Here is a 21053-nt window from a genome sequence, read left to right as displayed (position 1 = left end):
AATTCTTGGACAGAATTCAAACACCGGAATATTAATTTTTAGAACTGTTGACACATCAGTGCAACGCTGACCACAAAATACGATATGATCTTCCATTACTTATTTCATCGGGATTCGAACTCATTTTCATTAGTAATTTATATTACTATTTTTGCTATATTTTAATTCTTGGATTATTTTGGATTTGAAATAGGAAGTTCTTTTTCTCATTTTGACCTTGATGTTCTAGGAAATAAAGTATTTGTTAAACTGTACAAAGCTTGTTGTCTTCACCTTTTCTTGGTGCTCTTTCGAAGAGCCTAAACACGTAACAATATCATGGGAACTATTTTTAACAATCATATCAATAGTATAAATGACACCCTTCTCAAACCCCATTTTGTTAGATGCGCTTGCATCAGCTATTTTACGCTGCGGTTAAGCAACAGAAAACATTGAAACATATTCCTGTGAATTAACATGAATTGATTAATATAATTGTGAAAACAAAATATCTATCCCATACTGATTAAGATTAACTATTATGGAATGAGCAAAACTTTTTCTAGAAAAGAATAACTGAAAAAAGTATTTAACGCAATTTGTCATAGACTTTCTCAATTATATTTCCCAGATATAATTTACAAGTTTTAAGCCATCGATTAATGAAGAAACATTTACCATCTTTCAACTTCTGCAATAGTTGCATTTTATTTCAATTTGTTGTTGTATTTTGGTTTTCTCTCCATTCTGTTTCAACCATCAGAATTCTGAAAGATTTGGCTGCTGAGATCATCTGACGTTATTACTGCCATATTTCTGGATTTGCCTTAGAGCACGCTTGCCTAATGGTAAACTAAATTTGTGATTACACTACTTTCGAAGGAACAAGTAGGAATTGAATTATGTCATAAAATAATTCAGGAGTTAAGGTCCTATGAAAGTAATTTGTTCTATTCTCTATTAAGTATGTATTCAGGACATAATTTCAGTTTTGCTGTTTGTTTGTTTGTTTCAAATCTAAATTAAAGTTTTAGAATATCGACATAAATACGATATAAATATTCAAGTACCTTTCACATCCATCATGAGTAATACTGTGACACCATCAAATCCTGGGCTTTTCTCATTTGTCATTTGCAGACAATATTAATGTCTTCTATATAGGATATGGGACCATTCATTAAATCCATGTGAATATAATTTAATTACGAACAGTCTCGATACCAACAGGCTTGATTTAGGAGGATATTCGTTTGTTTTCTTTATGTATTCCTTTTGGTGAAGATCGATACATCAAAGTTCAGCATCTTTCTCAATTACCTCGATTATTTGTCAAGGGTGTGCATCATTTTACTAACGAAGTTTTTGTAATGTAGATTTAGAAGCATTTTGTTATTTTCTTCCCCGTCATTCTGTGCTAGCAGTTACCATTATTACTTACAATTAATTTCTCATAATCTCTTCTATGTCGCAACTCCTCTCTTCTAGTTTTGCTGATTCGTTTGTTTTGTTTCACTGGTTTTAACTTACCTCTCAGTTTTGTTCCGTACCCGTTTGTTTATGATAGATCTAATTTACCATGTGTCTTTATTTTTGTGGTTGTACAATTTCCCGTCCATATGTATATTATGATCTGTGTTAACTAAGTCACATACTATGCACTATTACTTAATATATAGATACATATTATTAATAAGCAGGTCTTAATATAAACATATAAAATAGAAAAATTATATTATTGCACTACTTTTTGATACCACTCAACGCAAAAGACCGATATTCTATTTTCTAAATCACAGTTCAAGAATAACAACTATTTTGTGAGGATTAACCTGACATGCACTGTCCTTATTTTATTGATTTGTCTCAAACTTTGGAAACACACAATATATCATTGATAGTCGAAGATAGTTTGACATGTATCGTCTTTCTTGATCAGATGTATTATCTGATCATAATACCTTAGGTGTAAACCACTACCTCGCAAAACACGATACGTTGAGTCTTAGAAGTAACGAGAAAATATTCAGGAGACACATTCTCCCATTTGATAAGTTTTCTTTTAACACATTCGTATGACGTATCATTATGGAGTTTATGCAGCGTTATTTAGTCAACTGGCAATATGCGTTAGGGTTGAAATTTATGGCATGGGAAAAGACAAAATATGTAAAACAAAATATTCGGAACTTTTAATACATATCGTATTTGGTACGCTTTTCAGAAAGGTCAATAGACGACAAAAAAAAAGGATCATGTAACAACATGTGTTATGGTGAAGATTGTAAAGTCAAAATATGTAAGTATGTTAATTTCATTTGTATATATCATAGCTGTTTAGTTTCTAGATAAAACATTATTTGAAAATAAGTTAATATAGTCACTCCTAATGATCTGGCTTTGAAGCAAGATTCCAAGACAATGAATCTCCAAATGTCCAAAATTTTATTTGATTTTGTATTTCACAATATCTGCTCTTTCATACACAGACGTGTTAAAGTCCTTAATGCCTAAGTATTCGTCTCTAGTTGTATTAAAATAGAGCTCTTCAATACAGTCTAGGGTAAAACTCTGGAAGTCCCAATGGAATTTGTTGAAGATGAATTCCTCTTTTGTCATTAGAAGCGGAAGATCTCCGATGCCAAATATGCATATATCACGAACAACCTTTCCATGACAATCAGCGCCGACACTAGCTGTCCAAATTTTGATACGGCTGAAGTACCTGATTTCATGAGGTGCTAATGATCCTGTAAAATGCAAAAGAAAACATAACAATGAAATAAAAATGATACTTCTTTCTATAACATTTTAAAAGTGGAATCCTAACAATACCAAACAAATATAGAGACCTCGTTTAGAGCGCAGTTGTGTATATACTTTATGTGAAGGGCACCACACTCTGTATAATAGGGAGGTTAGCGCCGTATAAAAAGATTTAAAACGACAACAGTCCTCAATGAAAAACGGATATAACCACGTATATGTACATTTGGTAGTTTAGTGTATAAATGATGAGTCCAGTATTACTGTACAACTATTACACAATAAATCGTCTTGCAAAAATTCAAGGCACAATGATCTATATAATAAAAGGTTGATTTATTTTCTTTCGAGTCGGTACATCAATTCTAGATTTGATATATTTTTATATTTTCTAGGGTCACTTCTATTATTCTGAAAAATGTTATTTCGATTTATTTTGACTGCATAAACTTTAAAAAATGAATTAAAAATAAATTTAGAAAACAAAAATGAAACAATAAAGTATAATATATAAATTATAGAACTCCCTTTCATAGAGATATTTAACAATGACTAAATACTGCAAACATTTGAGCGACGGCACTACTGCAACCATAAGAAATACGATCAGCAGTAAGTGTTAAAGTTATAATTATATCCTCATTGTTTTTTGCGTTAACTTTACATTGTCAGGATTGTGCAGCATTTTACGATACTGAATTCGTTTTCAATTCATATTAAAGTCACGTGAATACAGAAACTACTTTCGATTGTAACCAAACATTGGACACAGACGTCTGGACTTTTCATTTACTTTATTTGTCTGTTGATGAAGTAAACCAACTGAATGAACTAAAGCAGATATTTCGTAGACTACGACATACGAGCTGCTTTGCCGAATTCCAAGTGAACTTTTTGATTCAGTGTTTTGGGTTTAGGCTAGTTATGGACGCCAGACTGCGTCCTTACAGATAACATGCAAGTGACAAGGCATACACTGTATTTTGCTGGTAACATGCAATTGACAAGGCATAAGCTCTATTTTGCTGATAATAATAATGACAAAAATATACTTACAGTTTTACATCCTAAATTTACTCAAAATGCACTTTCTTATTTCTGCAATCCGAATTAAACGAGTCTTGTCATGGGTCTCAAGATAGATTACACATTTCGAAATTGTACTCTAATTTCGACTATATTCCAAATGCAATTACATCCTCCTTATTACATTCAAAATGCAATAACTATTCCATTCCACAGCGTCCTTTTGCTAATTGCAATTGAAACGTTTTATATTTTCCCACATTATTATTTGACAAATGCAATGACAGAACAGAAACAAACTTGCAAATGTCAACACGCTTTTCACTCGCTGCTTCAATCCGATGTATTTCAAGTACAATTGGTAGATAAATCCAGTCCATAGTCACGAACATTCGTAGTATCGACTAAAATACAAAAATCTATTCATTCTAGATCACATGAAAAAGTTACTGCAGTGCGCATTAATTAAAAAGATATGACTCGAAATTTCAATTTCAAGTAAACTAAAATGCCATTTTCTTTCGAAAGTTATGTCTAGCGCGCAACAAAGTTTAATGTTTATCTCGCTGAAGTTATATGCGCATTAATAATGTTGTTGTTGTGCAATGATGAATCTGCACTTGTGTATTAGTTTGCAATACGGTATACATTCAATTACTTTGTTTCGTGTAGTGTATCTTTGTTTACATAATTAAGCCTACGGTAGATTAAGAAAATGAGCATATGATAAAAGGGTTGCTGCATCTGTATGGGAAAATAGGAACTCGTTTTGTTGAATGGATATACTTCACTCCCAAGGTCGTGCAGTATTTCCATCTGTAAAAATTGTTCACATTTTCCCATTCAAATGCACTGTCATTTAAATATCGTTTGCAGAGACCTCCACGATGAGGAACATCCAAAATTTGTGAGAAATATATGATCGGTCTTATATTATTATTATTATTATTATTATTATTATTATTATTATTATTATTATTATTATTATTATTGTTATTATATCGGTAGAAAGAACATTACACTATTATTTTCTAGAATTTCAGATTAACACATTATATTGGTTATCTTGCCTATGTGAAGCTTAAATAGCAACTGAAATCAAGAACAAAAAATTAAATTAAGTTTTGTCAGTCATAGACGTCCCAACATCTTGAACAAGTATTGCACTTGAAAATGTAACTATGATTATACAATAGAATGAGAAAATTATATTTGAGATATTTGCAAAATCATTTAAACTGGCACATTTGAGTGAATACCTTTTTGGCGTGTAACTGATCCGAGTATGGCGGAGTGCGAATGAAATATACATATATAGTGCTTAATAGAACATCCATTACAACGTCTATTTTCGCACATGTGCACACTGCAAAACGTGTTTGAATACTTCGTCTTAAGTAAACAAGGATAAGAAACATTATGACAAGATTTTCGCAAAATATTCAGTTTTGAAAGTTAAAATAAACTATGTTATTGTTGGTGATGTAATTTTTATAATGTTATACTACATATAGAGATGCCTGTTAATTAATCAGCTAAGTGTGTCCTTTCCATTATCTCTTGCCTTTTGTCGCTTTTGGTTTCTTGATATATGTTAACTGTCTGTACTGTTATGTATATTTAATTTCCATTGGTTTTAGTTCGGTTCTTTTGTTTTGTTGTTTCATTATATGCAACGGATACCTATATTTTTATTTTGGTCTAGTCTTTGTCCAAAATGAAGTTTATTTTCTTTCTGACCTGAATGATGTATATCCATTTATTGTTTGAATAATTAATGCATTGCTAATATGTTCTCAGTGAGCATGGTTATAATATTATAATTCTTATCAATAGAATGAAACATTTAACTTGGGTAGTCAAGGATATTGTGTTTCCCATTTTCATTAACATTTTTGTTTGGTAAAATACGTGCTAATTAAAAATAAGAGTTTATCAGGTAAACATTTTGGACCTTCCAGAAAGGGTCGATTAGGTAAACGTTTTGTTTAGAAAATGATAATCTCTGAGATCAGACCAAGGACTATATAATCTTTTCTGGAGAATTATGTATTCGTGCCTTAATATATGAATCAGCTGTGTTATTGTTGTGCTGTCCGGTAATTCATTTGGGCTAGCATTTATTTATTCAATTTATTTACTTCCATATTCTTCTCTGGAAATATAAAGTGCTAAGAAATAAAAACTGAAAACACATTCACTACAATAAGGTCGGAAACATTTATGAACAAAAATCGTTTAAAGCAAGTAAGAGAGTTTTTCAAATCCGAGATCAACGAAATATCAAATTCATTTGCCGATATAGCAATAATAGGATTACCATATATTTTAAGTAATTTTCCTAAAATTTATAATTTCCTTGAATTTTAGTAAACGGATTTGAAAGAGATGAAATGGAATTATATATTTCCAGGATTTTCTTTATTTATGTTTGCAATGAATATGTCTATATTAAGTGTACATTTTACAATATTTACACACATTCATATTAATATGTATTCACAGAAAATAAAAATATCTACACAACTGCGACTCAGTAGTATATGGTAGATCCTTCCTGCAGCATTATAATACTAATAACCCAAATAACGTTCAAATACAACGCAACAAAACCTTGAACAAGATAAATAAATAGGCTTTTCTCCAACTGTATTAGTTAAGAGACGGTGAATAATGATTTGCTACTAGCTTTAGAAGCATACTAGCCTTAACTGTTAACTTTGTTGCAAATAAACGTAAAATGGAGAGAGAAGCCGACATGTTCGTGAAATGAGACCTATAAGAAATTTTGGAAGATAGACAAATCTACAGAGATTGTAACCTCACACTGAGAAAGAGAGAGAGAGAGAGAGAGAGAGAGAGAGAGGAAGAGAGAGAGAGGCCGGGAAACATTCTGAAGATTTTGTAAAATGCTAAGGCAGTAAACGTTTGAAAGGGCCAGAACCCAAGCTATGATATAATAGGGACAGATGGCATGAGAAGTTTGAATTGAAACACATAAAGCCATTTTACGATTGATTACGTGAAAGCTTTCACGGAATTGTGAATGAGTTATATCAATTTGTATATGTTGTCAAAAATGTACACGGGCTTTGTTGCCGCGAACAGAGTAACCCGAGGGTGGTATATTTCTTCGGCTCTAGTTATTTCGAAATACTGAGCGAAACTCAAATCTTGCTGCATGTGCGAATTGCCTGCAGCGGAAAATCCTATACGACGAGTCTTGTCAGGAAGCTTACCACTGTACGGGAGCAAATCTCCAGCTGTAGAATAATGCAATTTAAGTATTCTTTATTACTATTCGTTTTATATGACATAATTGTTTCATAGTTTAGATGTTTTAGAATTTATTCTAAATTCTACTGAGAGTCAGTACCTAGGTTATACAACTCCATAATAGAAATACTATAGTCTGGTTCTAGTTAGCTATTTTTTGTAACTGAACAGACAAATTGAATTTAATTATACGCTGCATGCATTGAACGATTAATGTAATGGGTAACAAATTCATGTGCGCGCATGCGCAACATATATGAATGCAGAAGTACTTAACCGTGTCATGTGTACTACACGGTTTAGTTGTTATAATGTTAGCTGTCTTATACATGGTTTGATGTGGAGTCACATAACTCTATGTGGTTTCTTGTGACGTGTACTCTGTGTCTGGTGACGTTGGTTCGGAAGAGTGTACTGGTGTTCTCGATGCGAGGGACCAGAGCTTCGCGACCATAGGGTCTGTGTTAAATGTGAGGGCTCTCGACGGAACCTTGAACAGACTGAGAGGGGCGGCCCATGCGTGTGTGCTTCTATGACCATTGACTAGAGCGAATGGAATCGCCAAATGGGCGCCACGATAGTTATATATATTATGTGTTCCATGTTGTTGTTTTCACTATTGCTATCTGAGCAAATTTACATGCATTTCAATATCGTTACAGGAACGAAACATTCAAATTTACATGCATTTCAATATCGTTATATGATCGATACATTCAAATTTACATGCATTTCAATATCGTTATATGAACGATACATTCAAGACTTTGGGGTGTAGATCATATACTTTTATATTGTTCATCGGTGATAGGACTTAATTCACGTTTGTTTGAAATTCCATTTGATAAATTCATGTTTCAGTTTTTTTTCGTTGAGGCAATTGTTGTTGATAGTTCCATGTTAGGAATTTCCTAATTTTCCCTTTCTTTTTTGTTTATAATCGTGTCAGATTTGTTAATATTTAATTTGAGTTTATAAATAAACATCTTATAAACTCAGTTGCTTTGGTGTCTTCACAAATCCAGTCCCAACCCGGCTTCATCTTATGACAATAGCACAAGGGATGTTACATGACAATATCTATATAATGCAGTGTCAGTGGACATAATGAGGATACATATGTTTTGATCTTAAATTCACTAGTAAAGAAAGCTAACATATATGCAAAAACACAAAACTAAAAATGTCTGATAAATGTTAAAGATAAGAACGATATCTATTTCTACAGAGGAGATAGCTATAGTAGAAAACTGTACATTTATCACATATATGTTTCAGGCAAAATGAAAGGTGTATCATATTTAGTATTCCTTATGGACAAAAGAAACACTAAAAAATAAAATTAGGTTCTTGAGAGGCAACGGAAGTTGAAGTGAATCAGCTCATTATATCGGACGTTAGAGATGGGTAAGAAAATGTTCAAAACAACGTACAAACTTTTGAACTCGATAGAAGATAATATGGTCATTTATTCAGGTGGTATAGACAGAGCAATTCCTAGGTCCGTAGTTATAAGAATAACAATAGGAATTATAACCTTTCTATGTTGTATTGTCTTGCTGCAATAGTATTAAAATGTGTTGTTAAAAAAAGGTAATATACAATGAAGATTTGAAGCAAAGAAACCGCAGTAAGATTCTAAACTTTAGTACAAGTAGGCTGATGCTATTGTGTGTAAATCAATAATAAAATAAGTCTCGAGTAATTTAATCACCGAGTATAACAGATGCAGGGAGATAAAGATAGTAAACAGGAATACAATGTATAAGTGGAAAGTCAAAATTGAACTGAAAGGGCTTTTTGTCGAGAATCCAGCAGTTACACGTTAACAGTTTAATCAATTTATCATACAACATGATTGAGAATTTTCAACTTTAATTGTGATGTAATACAACAGGAAATGACGATTATTAAATAGTGATAACGTTATCGTATTTGCAAACATCGACTGATTTAACAGTAATAACTAAAATGACTGACGATAACAAAAGCAAATTCAATATGACTGGATCTAGGAGAGCGACCTACGACTAACCAATTCTGTCTTAAAATAACAGATTATATGACATACAAATTGATTTGGTCTATATAGAACATTGAGGCGGCTTTATTTATATTTTGCCAGTTCTGGTAGCATTGATATCTTTTCGGTAGATATATGTCGATATGTAACGTTCGATGATATCTTTTGATTAAACACCCATGCATATTACGTCTTACGTCCCCCTTAACTGTTGCCTCTAGCATATATTAAACATCATCAAAACATTACATTCCGTTACCGTGTTGTGCATTGTGTTCAGATGTGAGGATCTGTGATATCAAGATATCGAACGGAATATTTATCCTTTTTTTCCTACGAGTATAATTGTTAAATGTAGTTGGACTTTCACTCTACCCAAAAATATTTCTCCTACCCAGCGATTTCCAGAAAAACTAAAAGCAAATTCTGATTATTAACTTTTGCCTATATCTAATCTCTTTAAATTCTAATGTTTTTTGTGAACCTGTTCGTCTTCAGAAAAAGTGCTCCTTGCTATCGTAAGCAAAAACAGTCCTGAATTGGCAAGATACGGACTTTTTCCTTAGCTATAACGGTTCCCCAATATCCACATTATTTTCGATTTGAATCAATTTCAACAGAGTGCAGCATTATCTTGCTTTTAGCAACGAGTCAATTATAGTGCGAAAGTGTGTGCAGTCAATAGATCTAACAGCCATGAGGTGTTTCGAATACATTCTCTCTTTGGCCGAATATACAAACGACATACCCATACCTCAAAACTATAAATACACCTGAAGATTTTCCTCTGTAATATAATGTTTAAACTATTTAATCTTTGAGACTCAAGAAAAAATCATATAAGTAATACGTTATGAATAATACATAATGTAATGTTATTTAGGCACTTTACATCTAAATTTATGTAGTCTATTGATTTAATGAAAACCAAAGAAAATTGTTAATTATATTCATTTGTACTATGTCGTTATTGTTTATTTATATAAAAATACTTTTAGATTACAGTGATAACTTCTTATTAGTTATTTATGATATCATATATGCATTGAAAACCAATATTTTTTAAAATAATATAATGAATGAACATACTATAATATCATATGCTTCAAAAAAGAATGTAAAGTGCTATGGGCAAAAACGCATTACACATACTATTCATTTTATTTACAATGCTTACAATGGCTTGTACACATCATTAGTACATGTTTACTTATACCTGGAAGATACATCTACTCCCTTGTAGCATGTATTATAGTATCGACCTTTCTGTGAACATATTGTGTTCTGTATGTTTGCCTATTGTCGAAGATTTTGGGAAACGATTGTAACTCCTAAAACGTATTGTTCACAATATTTCTTATGATCTGTGTCACTGCTGAAGTAAATGGTCGTTCCGCTCGTTCGCCCCTCCTCTGATCCAACTGTGGAAGAAGTTTATGTGAGTATCTGAATTTGAACTGATACATGTTTAATTAAAAAGTATTTCTGTTTAGCCAGAAAGGTAAATACAAAATTTCATTCAGAAAAGTGGGTCCTTATCTTTGAATTCTATTTGAGTCTAGACTCAAACTGAATACTTAAAGTGACATTTCCTTCTGTTCAACATATTAAAAAGTAACAAAATTCATATTCATCTGAGATAATAAATAACGTTGCTCATCATGGAACAAATGAAGGCCGAAAATAATGCTTATTGTTATTAAAGAATTGCAGCACAAAAGAAGAAATCAAGACCAAAATATTGCGTTTATTCGATATAATATAGAAAGAAACAATTCATGTCATCATAGGTTAGAAAGAATTGAAAGTTTGAAACATTATATTGGATAGATTGTTAAAATTTTCCAACGATTATGTTAAATATTCATGCAACATTCGAAACGTGACGAACGTGGATCACTTCCTAATTATCTGTAGTTATCATGACACTAAATATTATTGTATGCATTTGATTATACATATTAACTAACTTGTATTTACCCATGTGAAATCCATGTATCGAAAATATGTATGAAATTTTCCATACAAGCACTCGTGACAATGTGAAATCGTCTTTGAACGTATGTTGCAAAGGTCACGTGATATTTAGGTAATATCTATATATTTTTGCACAGTTGATGAAAGTTAACATTATAGATTAAGACACACTCATAGGAAAAAAATACATGTAGGAGCATACATACAAGAGAACAAGCAAAGATGTATATTTATATTCAATGACGTTTTATCGAGTATTATTAACACGTCTTCAGTGGCCTACAAAAGAAACAATTCACATGGTACTAAAACGGTCACCTTTTTCGATTCTTTATCTCCAAACTAAGAAAGTCCCGTTCGATAGAAGAATTATAACTATACAACTTACCATTATATTGCCCTCTGAGCCCAAGCTGGGGATTATGGTTCATGGTATTAAAGAAAATCTCATCAGGTATTGTGGTATTTTTGGTCCAGTTGTAGACGTCCTGTGCTACGTGATTATTTATGAGCGAATCAACGAAGTCTCTGTTCGCCACAATGTGGACACCCCCCTTGAAAGGACGGATATTATGTGGCGGTGTTCCTGCGTGTTCCCATCAATGATGCCATTCACTACAGAAAACAATCATAGGAGATAGGATTGGATTAAAACGACAGAAGCAACAACGGTTGATTTGTCATGCAAGATTCTATTCTAAATGTATGAGTAGTTTAGACCCAAACCCGAGTCTTGTGTTAAATACAGTCAACATATACTGGGCATAAGGGAACAATAATAGTAGGTAGACATTTTTGAAAACATATCGATGCAGGCAATTTCACTCAGTTTAGGCTCTGAAAACCATATCAGGCAGAATTATTTGGTGTTTTCAGATCTTAAATATGCTACATTTCTGGCTGCGCATTATTTGTTGAAAGTTTCATTCATCAGTTTAATACTAATCTGGTGTCTTGACTAGCTATCCCAGTCTGATGAATACGCATTTTACCTCCCAGGTCAGTAAACCTATGGCAGTTAGAATGTGTTTGTTTTGTTTGTTTCATTTACACTCAGTGCCTTCGGGCATATTATAATGTGCTGAAGTTCATTATGGTTTCCAATTGTTGAAAATCACCACACTGAGGTGTGTGTGAGAGTGTGCCCGTGTGTGTGTGTGTGTTATATAGAGAAAACGTTTTGAAAAAGTTAGCGCCATCTTACAACTAAAGTGAATGTGTCAGCCTGAAACTTTCATTGTGTGAACCAGAGACAGCTGAATAGTTTTCAAAAGGATTATGCATATTTAATTTTCATTGCCTGTTTGTTAGTTTCTTATTTGTTCTTTTAATTTCATTATATGCTATTGATAATGTGATTTTCTAAGTTGCACTTGACCTTGTCCAAAATCAATTTAATTTTCTATCTGAACTGAATTATTGATTTTGGCTTTATAGTAAACATGTTTATCACAATCTGAATCATGAACTTTGAATTGCCGGGTTGTTTACTATACATTGTATATTATAATGTTAGCAACAGATTTCTAATTATAACTAAGAAGGTTATATTCCATTAGGTAATGTTAGTTTTAGAAAATGATAATTGCAACCTGGGGTCATGTAGAAGACAAAATAATCTTGTTAATGAAACAATTATCCGATCTGGCTTTAAGATCTTGGCAGAATCATTTGTATTATATAAAGTCCTACATTATAATGGGCTGGAATTTATTTCATTAAATTATTTCATTCAAGTGATTCGTATCTGGAAATACAAAGTGCTCTTCAAAACTAACATTCCTGGAAAAAGACACTTGAATTTATATTGCAATGGCAAATAACAATGTATTCCAGGAATGTACTTTTGTGATCCAACAAAGGACTGTGGGTACATTAACATTAAACAGGCCACTACGGGCACATCGACACCTTCAGTGTTGGATTTAGTTGGATTTCCTCTAACGTTTAATCAAAACATTAGTTGTTAGGACTCTGTAATTACATGATTATTTGGGATCTAATTTGCAATAGAGTAAATTTCTATTTTTAAATTTTCTCTTTCTATTCTAGGGAATAAGTTATTTGTTGAATTGTACAATACTTGCTGCTTCTCACCCGTTTACATTACTAATTGTATAGTATCAGCTGTAGTAGTAGTAGCAGCAGCTGTATTAGTAGTAGTTGCAGCAGCTATAGTAGTAGCAGCAGTGGTAGTGGCAGTAGTAGCTGTAGTAGTAATTGTAGCAGTAGTAGCGGTAGTATTTGCAATAGTAATAGTAGCAGTAGTAGTAGCAGCACAAGCTGTAGTTGTAGCAGCAGTAGTAGTGGTAGCGATGGTAGTAGAAGCATTAGTAGCTGTAGTAGTAGCTGTAGTAGATGAATTCGTAGCTGTAGTAGTAGCAGTAGTAGCAGCAGTAATAGTAGTGGCAGCTGTAGTAGTAATAGCAGCAGTAGCTGTAGTAGTAATATCATTAGTAGCTGTAGTAGTAATATTAGTAGTTGGCAGCAGTAATAATACTAGTAGTAGTAGCAAAGTTGTATATTTAAATTCAATCACGTTGTATCGACTATTATAAACACGTATTCAGTGGCATAGAAAAGGAAACAATTCACATGGTACTAAAACGGTCACCTTTTGCGATTCGTTATCTCCAGTAGTAATAGTAGCAGTAGTAGTAACAGTACAAGCTGTAGTAGTAGCAGCAGTAGTAGTGGTAGCGATGGTACTATACGCATTAGTAGATGTATTAGTAACTGTAATAGTATCATTAGGAGCTGTATTAGTAGCAGTAGTAGCTGTAGTAGTAGCAGTTGTAGCAGCAGTAACAGTAGTGGCAGCTGTAGTAGTAATAGCAGAAGTAGCTGTAGCAGTAGCATCATTAGTAGCTGTGGTAGTAATATTAGTAGTTGGCAGCAGTAGTAATACTAGTAGTAGCAATAGTAGAAGCTGTAGTAGTATTAGGTGTAGTAGTAGCAGTAGTATCTGTAGTAGTAGCGTCAGTAGTGCTGGTAGTAGTTGTAACTGTAGTAGTAGTAGCTGTAATAGTAGCTGTAGTAGTATTGGTAATAGTAATAGTAATTGCTGTAGTAGTAGTAATATTAGTAGCAGTAGTAGTAGCAGCAGTAGCAGTAATAGTAGTAGTGAGAAGAAGAACAACAACAACAATAAAAACAACACTAGCTTGCTTATCCTTACAAGTTTCGTATGTAAAATATTAGGATGGAATGTTCAGGAATTTATATTGAATGCAAATTTACTCTTATAATTCAACTGTGCATTATAATTTTTCTTTTCGTGTCCTAAATTAGCGAATTCTGTAAACAGAAATATTGAACAAGTCGAGACTGGAAGAGCTCTGCTTTATCAGCAAGTTCTTCTTGACTGGTGTTTATCAGTCCCGTGATGATGAAGTATTACCGGAGCGATTTTTATGTGATGCCTCGTGTGAATTGAATGAACAGGTATTGGAAATCTTGTAAGCTATGAAATTAAACGGAACATTTTTTAAATGACAGAGTGCAATTTTAAATGTTTCAAAACAAACGAGGAAACGAAGACACCATTTAAATGAGAGTCTCGAATTTATCAACATTCTCAAATTTCTTTACACATAAACATTGTTTAGCCTACACCTCAATAAAATGACGATTATACGACGTCGATTACGCGGATTATTGTCTCGTGCATACATTTTCCTCCAGACTTTGTATTAATTACAACGCTCATTTATCTATAATTTAAACTAATTTGCCAACAAAATAACATAATCAGAAACAAACACTGTTAAATATAGTCTGATACAATAGCAAACATTCAACGTTTCAACGTAAAATGAAGTGTTTTGGGGATAGTGCGGGGTGCAAAGTGTTATTGGGAGAGAGGGGGATGCTAAGTGTAATTGGGAGAGAAGGGGATGCAAAGTGTTATTGGGAGAGGTGGATACGAAGTGTTATGGGAGATAATGGGGTATAAAGTGTTATTCGGAGAGAGGCGGATGCACAGTTTTATTGGGAGAGAGAGGGTGCAAATTGTTATTGGGAGATAGGGGGCTGCAAAGTGATATTGGGAAAGAAGGGGATACAAAGTGTTATTGGGAGATAGGGGGATGAAGATTTTTTATCATTGCACTCACCGTTCTCGACTTTATATTTCCAGATTACAAACGTTTCCAGCGACGGACCAAAATTTGGCTTGAAATTTTCAAGGATGTGAAATGTTAAATAATATTCAGCAAGACTATAATTAAGTAAATTCATTGGAAGACGAGGTGGAGAATGATTATTAGAGGACCTGACACACACTATAGTATCCATATGATAGAGTTTCGTGTTATGCATAACGTCTTAATGTAATCTAAGATAGCATATTACTATTGTGGCCTTATTTGATAACGGAAGTGACGGAAAAGATGATTAAATTATTTAGTATTAAACATTATCAAATGTAAGTACCAATGAAATAACTAAGTGTCAGAAAGTATTCATATTTTTCTTTAGTCCTAAGAGATGACTGAGGTCAAAATTCTTTGAAAATTTACCTTTCTTTACCACTCATTATATCATTGGCACCATCGTATGTAAGAAGTATTTTGACCAATTCGTAGTTTGTCCTGAGTGGAAACTCCTGTCCAGTAAGGCTGATGAAGTATTTCCACGACTTGTGCTTATTCAGTAAATCCTTCATGCAAGACAGGTCAGCATCTAGAACTGAAAGTATACCCCACTGGACATCATATAACTGAGAAGCAATGAACACATTTTCAAAACAGGATGCAATGCTTGTCATTGCGTCTTTCACGTCCTGTGCAGCTTTTCTATCCACGTGTATACAATATATATTTTGAGGTCTGTATATCGCTCGAAAGAGTCTCTCTACCTGATAAACGTCTTTGTACATCTAGATGCTGAAGGCAAGTGGAAAGGTTTCTTCAACTGACGTTAGTGAGCTCATGATATATCCTCTTTTGTCTAGAAAAGAGTCGCAATGTTTGGTCATATTGATATACTCTGTGTCGCTTATAGATTTTGGCTTAAAGGTTTCCATAAGTGTATACGTCTTGTTCATCTCAATGGAATCGCCATCAAATAATTTTCTACAGCTGACAAGATTCACTGGCTTCATCTTTTCAAAACCACCCCCGCTAAATGGAATGATTCTTTCGATCTGACTTTCATCAACCGCTTTCAGATTAAGAAGGCTATGAGAAGCAGGTAAAAATAAATATATGTATACGCCATATTGCACAAGAAAAATGGACACAACTATGGCAACTATAAAACACCACAATCGTTTCAAATTCATCTGTTTTTCACTTGTACATGTAATAAAATAAAAATGTTTGATATCATATATATATATATATATATATATATATATATATATATATATATATATATATATATATATATAATGGAGTGCCAGCATCTAATCTGAACCTTGAACATTGTAAAGACCATTTAAATACACCTACGATTTATCTTCATTTATAAAGTTATCTACGAAACCAATATTGTTATGCATACACCAAGATTTGTCCAGACAATACTAACATTTCTCTGCCTTAATATTTTATCAAAATATATTCTTTTGGAAAAATGCGTCCTTTTTATCTACCTCAAACAAAATAATTTAAAAATCGTAGAAACGTCTATAAAAAATCATAATGTTTGTTAACATATTGTTCTGTGAAGATTCATCTCCCACAACAGAAATGTATTAATAAATATATTGGAAGCTTAAACATTTTTTCCATGTTTTGAATCAAATGTCACAAGTCCTTTTAACCAAAGACAATTTTAAGCAGGTTCACCATTAACTCACATTCGCTGAATTTATTTTTTAACATTATATTTGTTTAAAAATTAATGTTACGTCGACTCTAACCAGTTAGATACGGGTGCAAATAACTAGTTAGATACTGATGCAAATAACCAGTTAGATACTTATTCATAATAACCATTTAGATACCGGTGCAAATAAAAAGCTAGATAATGATGCAAATAACCAGTTAGATACTACTGACAAAAAGCATTTGGATACTGGTGCAAATAAGCACGTAGATACTGATGCAAATAATCAGTTTGGAACTAGTGAGAAAAAACCATTTAGATACTGGTGCGAATATACAGTTTGATACTGATGGAAGAAAACTATTTAAAGAGATGTAAATAACCAGATACTGATGCAAATGAGACTCCTTCAGTTTATCATAAGTATTTTAAATTAACAGATATTTACTTGCATCCGTTCTACATGATGCAAAATCGCGCATAGTTAAGGAAACGTTGCGAATATCGATTGGGATACTGATGCAAATAACGATTGAGATCTGGTGCAAATAACGAGTTAGATAATGGTGTAAATAATGAGTTAGATACTGATTAAAAATAACGAGTTAGATACTGATCCAAATAACGAGGTAGATACTGGTGACAATAAGCAGTTAGATACTGACGCAAATAACCAGTTCGATACTGATGCAAATGACCAGTTAGATACGAATGCAAATAAACAGTTCGGTACTGTGCCAATAATTAGTTAGATACTGATACACAGAACGAATTACATACTGATGCGAAAAACGAGTAAGCTACTGATGCCAATAACGAGTTAGATACTGATGCAAAAATACCAGATAGATACTGATGCAAATAGTGAGATATATAATGTTGCAAATAATCAGTTACGTATTGATGCAAATAAGGAGTAAGATACTGATGCAAATAATGAGTTCGGTACTGATGCCAATAAGGAGTTAGATACTGATGCAAATAATTAGTTAGATATTGATGCCAATAACGAGTTAGATACTGATGCAAAACAAATGTTAAAAGCTTTTGTAAATAGCCAGATACTGATGTAAATGAAACTTCTTCAGTCTATCATACGTATTTGAAATTAACCGAAAGCTTGACTTGCATCCGTTCGAAATGATGTGAAATCGCGCATTGTAAAACAAACGTTTCATATGTATATCATTATGCATCAATTCTATTGTGTGTAATGAAAAAATATTTTAGTTTCCTTCTATAAACTTCGAACTGCGCTAATGTCCACCCAGGCCCTCAAAGTGCAATGTCTGATCGTATACGTCTGATCGTATATGTGTTGAGAAGCCTTGTCAATATTTGGCAAAATACATCCATTCTCTATTCCGTGAAGAGATCTCTTTATGAAATATTACACCATAATTCACTAACATAAACATTGAAGGACATACTACTACTTCGAATCATTTTGCAGCAACGGAAAATTTAAAACTAGATGCATTTATGCTGATACCAAAGGAACATTACAAATGACTTTTTCCTTGACGCCCCTTTGATGGGACAGGTAGAGTAAGCTGTACGTTAATCCGTTCTCCATATTAGCATCAGGTAAATAGGACGATCTCAGGTATCATATAATATTGTCATAATTCATTTATGTCACACTGCCAAAAACATCATATAACTCTGTGGCACTACGCTCACGTTGCCACGTGTTACTCAAGTTATATATATATATATATATATATATATATATATATATATATATATATATATTTGTTCCAAATTCACAACCCTCAAACTGGACTAGTAAGCCATTCAGAAATATTGTAATCATCTATGTTGACCAAGCTACTCCTTGCTTAACTAATTGGCCAATTGGCAAGCAGACCGAAAAATGTCCGTTGACAGGAAAGGTGCATATTTAGAAATATCACAAGAGCTTTGCCCTAATGCCCAACGTGAATAATTTAAAAATAAAGCAGTTGTGCGATATTGTGTATAATGCTGTTCATTTATCAAGATAAATATTGAAATACGTTAACCCAACGCGACCTTACACTGTACTGATAACAACAGCAGTGTAAGTCTCAGACTAATCCCATATCATAATGAACCATATGCTATGAACTAGGAATACTAGAATTAATATCTTGAGCCAAGTGACATTCTGTTCGTTAATATATTTCTCAAACTGTTTTGTAGATAACATGATTATATATATATATATATATATATATATATATATATATATATATATATATATATATATATATATATATATATATATATATATATATATATATATATATATATATATATATATATATATATATATATATCGGGACCACTGCATATTGTTAAATGACCAGCACTCGATAAATCATGCTTTCTTAAGAACTCGTGAATCACCCCATCCTTGTAATTTCTGCCTGCATCTGTTTCATTTAGAGCATAAACATCCCCAATCAGCTTTGGATTACATTAAACTGCGCTTTTTAAAATCTGTTTTAAAATAGGGTGAGATATATCTGTTAACCATGTTTTGAGCAATATGCCCTTCCTTAATAAAGATATCCTGACATGTACTTATAATACTAGGGAAAGCCTTTCTTACAAGTTGGCAATGCATACAACCGATCTTGCAATATGTATTTAAAACAGAAAGAACCTTCTGTTCTTTAAGTAGTTTTAACTTATCACCCACGTAGATACAAGTTTTGCCTCTTCCGTGTGAGAAGATGGTACATTCCCAGTAATCAACGCTTACTTTTGGCAATGTGTACTGACACATACGCTTGCACTTGTCATATGTACTGATATCGACGCATGTAATACATATATAGCGTTACTGAAACAATACTAAATACGCAAAGGTTGCCCAAATAATCATGTTATATTTTGACCCTTCCATGCAACAAGCGCATCGAGTCGCTTAATAGGGCATATAACCTGTAAATAGAACCTTGCTAAAATTATATGTAATACCCTTGGTATATATTTGAGAGAGAGAGAGAGAGAGCAAGTGTGTGTGTGTGTGTGTGTGTGTGTGTGTGTGTGTGTGTGTGTGTGTGTGTGTGTGTGTGTGTGTGTGTGTGTGTGCTTGTGTGAGTGGGACGTTCTGTAGAACAGGTTTGAAAAATGGCAAGTTGAATCATAGCAATAAACGAGAAGAAATTCATGCATTACATAAATTCCAAAAACGGGATCGAACAAACAGTACACAAACAATAAATATGATTAAAAACATAACTCCAGTACATCATGAAACACGTTTTACCGTAATCATGAAACGAAAGCGAATCTAGACTCATTCATATTCAACAGATACTGCGGTTTCTAAATAACAGTTAAGTCAAAAACTTATTGCATCATTTGTCAAAAAACAGCTCAACTTTTCTTCCGAGAGCACTATGCATTACTTAAAAAACTTACTGATTACCACTTATACTCATTACTTCAGATAATTATTAATACATTAACATATACCGTTCCTTGTATGTATACCAAAACGTTACTGTTATATTTACCTGTCTTATTGTCATCTGTTTGCACACTCAGAATATCCTGAATATATTCTTTAGCACAAGGTCTCTTAGGCTACAAACTTTAAAGCGGGATCTGCCACCCAATGCAGGTATTTATTGTATGTTTTGAACAGTCAATGATCACCACATCCTCGAGTATTACCTTGTCTGGAGTATGCGGGGGGATTAGTTTATAACATGTTGATAACATGTTGGCACAATGATTAAAATGGGTCGGAGATAGCGGCGGTATCGAGAGCAAAAGGGTTTAATCTTCGTAAGTATTGTGGCAAAATAAAGGAAGGGTATGGATTGCTAACATAATTATAATACACGAGATGGCAATATAAAACAAGTGTATCGAATGGCAACATAATTATGATATACGAGATGGCAAGGTGTAACAACCGTACCAAATAATAAGATAATTATGACATGCGAGACAGCAATGTAAAACAAGGATGTTGAGTGGTAACATAATTATGATATACGAGAAATTCAAGGTGAAACAAGGGTAACAAGTGGTAGCATAATTATGATAGGCGAGAAGGCAAGGTGAAACAAAGGTGACAAGTGTTAACATAAGTATGATATACGAATTGGCAAGGTAAAACAAGGGTACCATACATATGATATACGAGTGGGAACGTAAAACAAGGATACCTAGTTGTAACATAATTATGAGATACGAGAATGCAAGGTGAAACAAGTGTATCAAGTGGTAA

At 33.0% G+C, this 21053-nt stretch overlaps 1 protein-coding gene across 1 annotated transcript; it reads right to left on the bottom strand.

The window, feature by feature from the left end:
- Positions 1–2427: 2427 nt before the first annotated feature.
- Positions 2428–20466, bottom strand: LOC149772961 (uncharacterized). The gene is made up of 4 exons (XM_089947032.1): positions 20332–20466; positions 15571–15739; positions 11439–11665; positions 2428–2732 (listed from the first exon to the last, which is right to left on the bottom strand). Exons 3-4 carry the CDS (start codon positions 11479–11481, stop codon positions 2428–2430), a joined length of 348 nt encoding a protein of 115 aa, XP_089803158.1. The 5' UTR covers positions 11482–11665; positions 15571–15739; positions 20332–20466.
- Between the last annotated feature and the right edge of the window lie 587 nt (positions 20467–21053).

Source organism: Sinohyriopsis cumingii, unplaced genomic scaffold (assembly GCF_028554795.1).
Source record: "Sinohyriopsis cumingii isolate HCF-2022 unplaced genomic scaffold, ASM2855479v2 utg000957l, whole genome shotgun sequence".
Taxonomy (NCBI): domain Eukaryota; kingdom Metazoa; phylum Mollusca; class Bivalvia; order Unionida; family Unionidae; genus Sinohyriopsis; species Sinohyriopsis cumingii.
The sequence above is the reverse complement of the archived record's forward strand: the minus strand, read 5'-3'. Positions and strand labels throughout refer to the sequence as shown.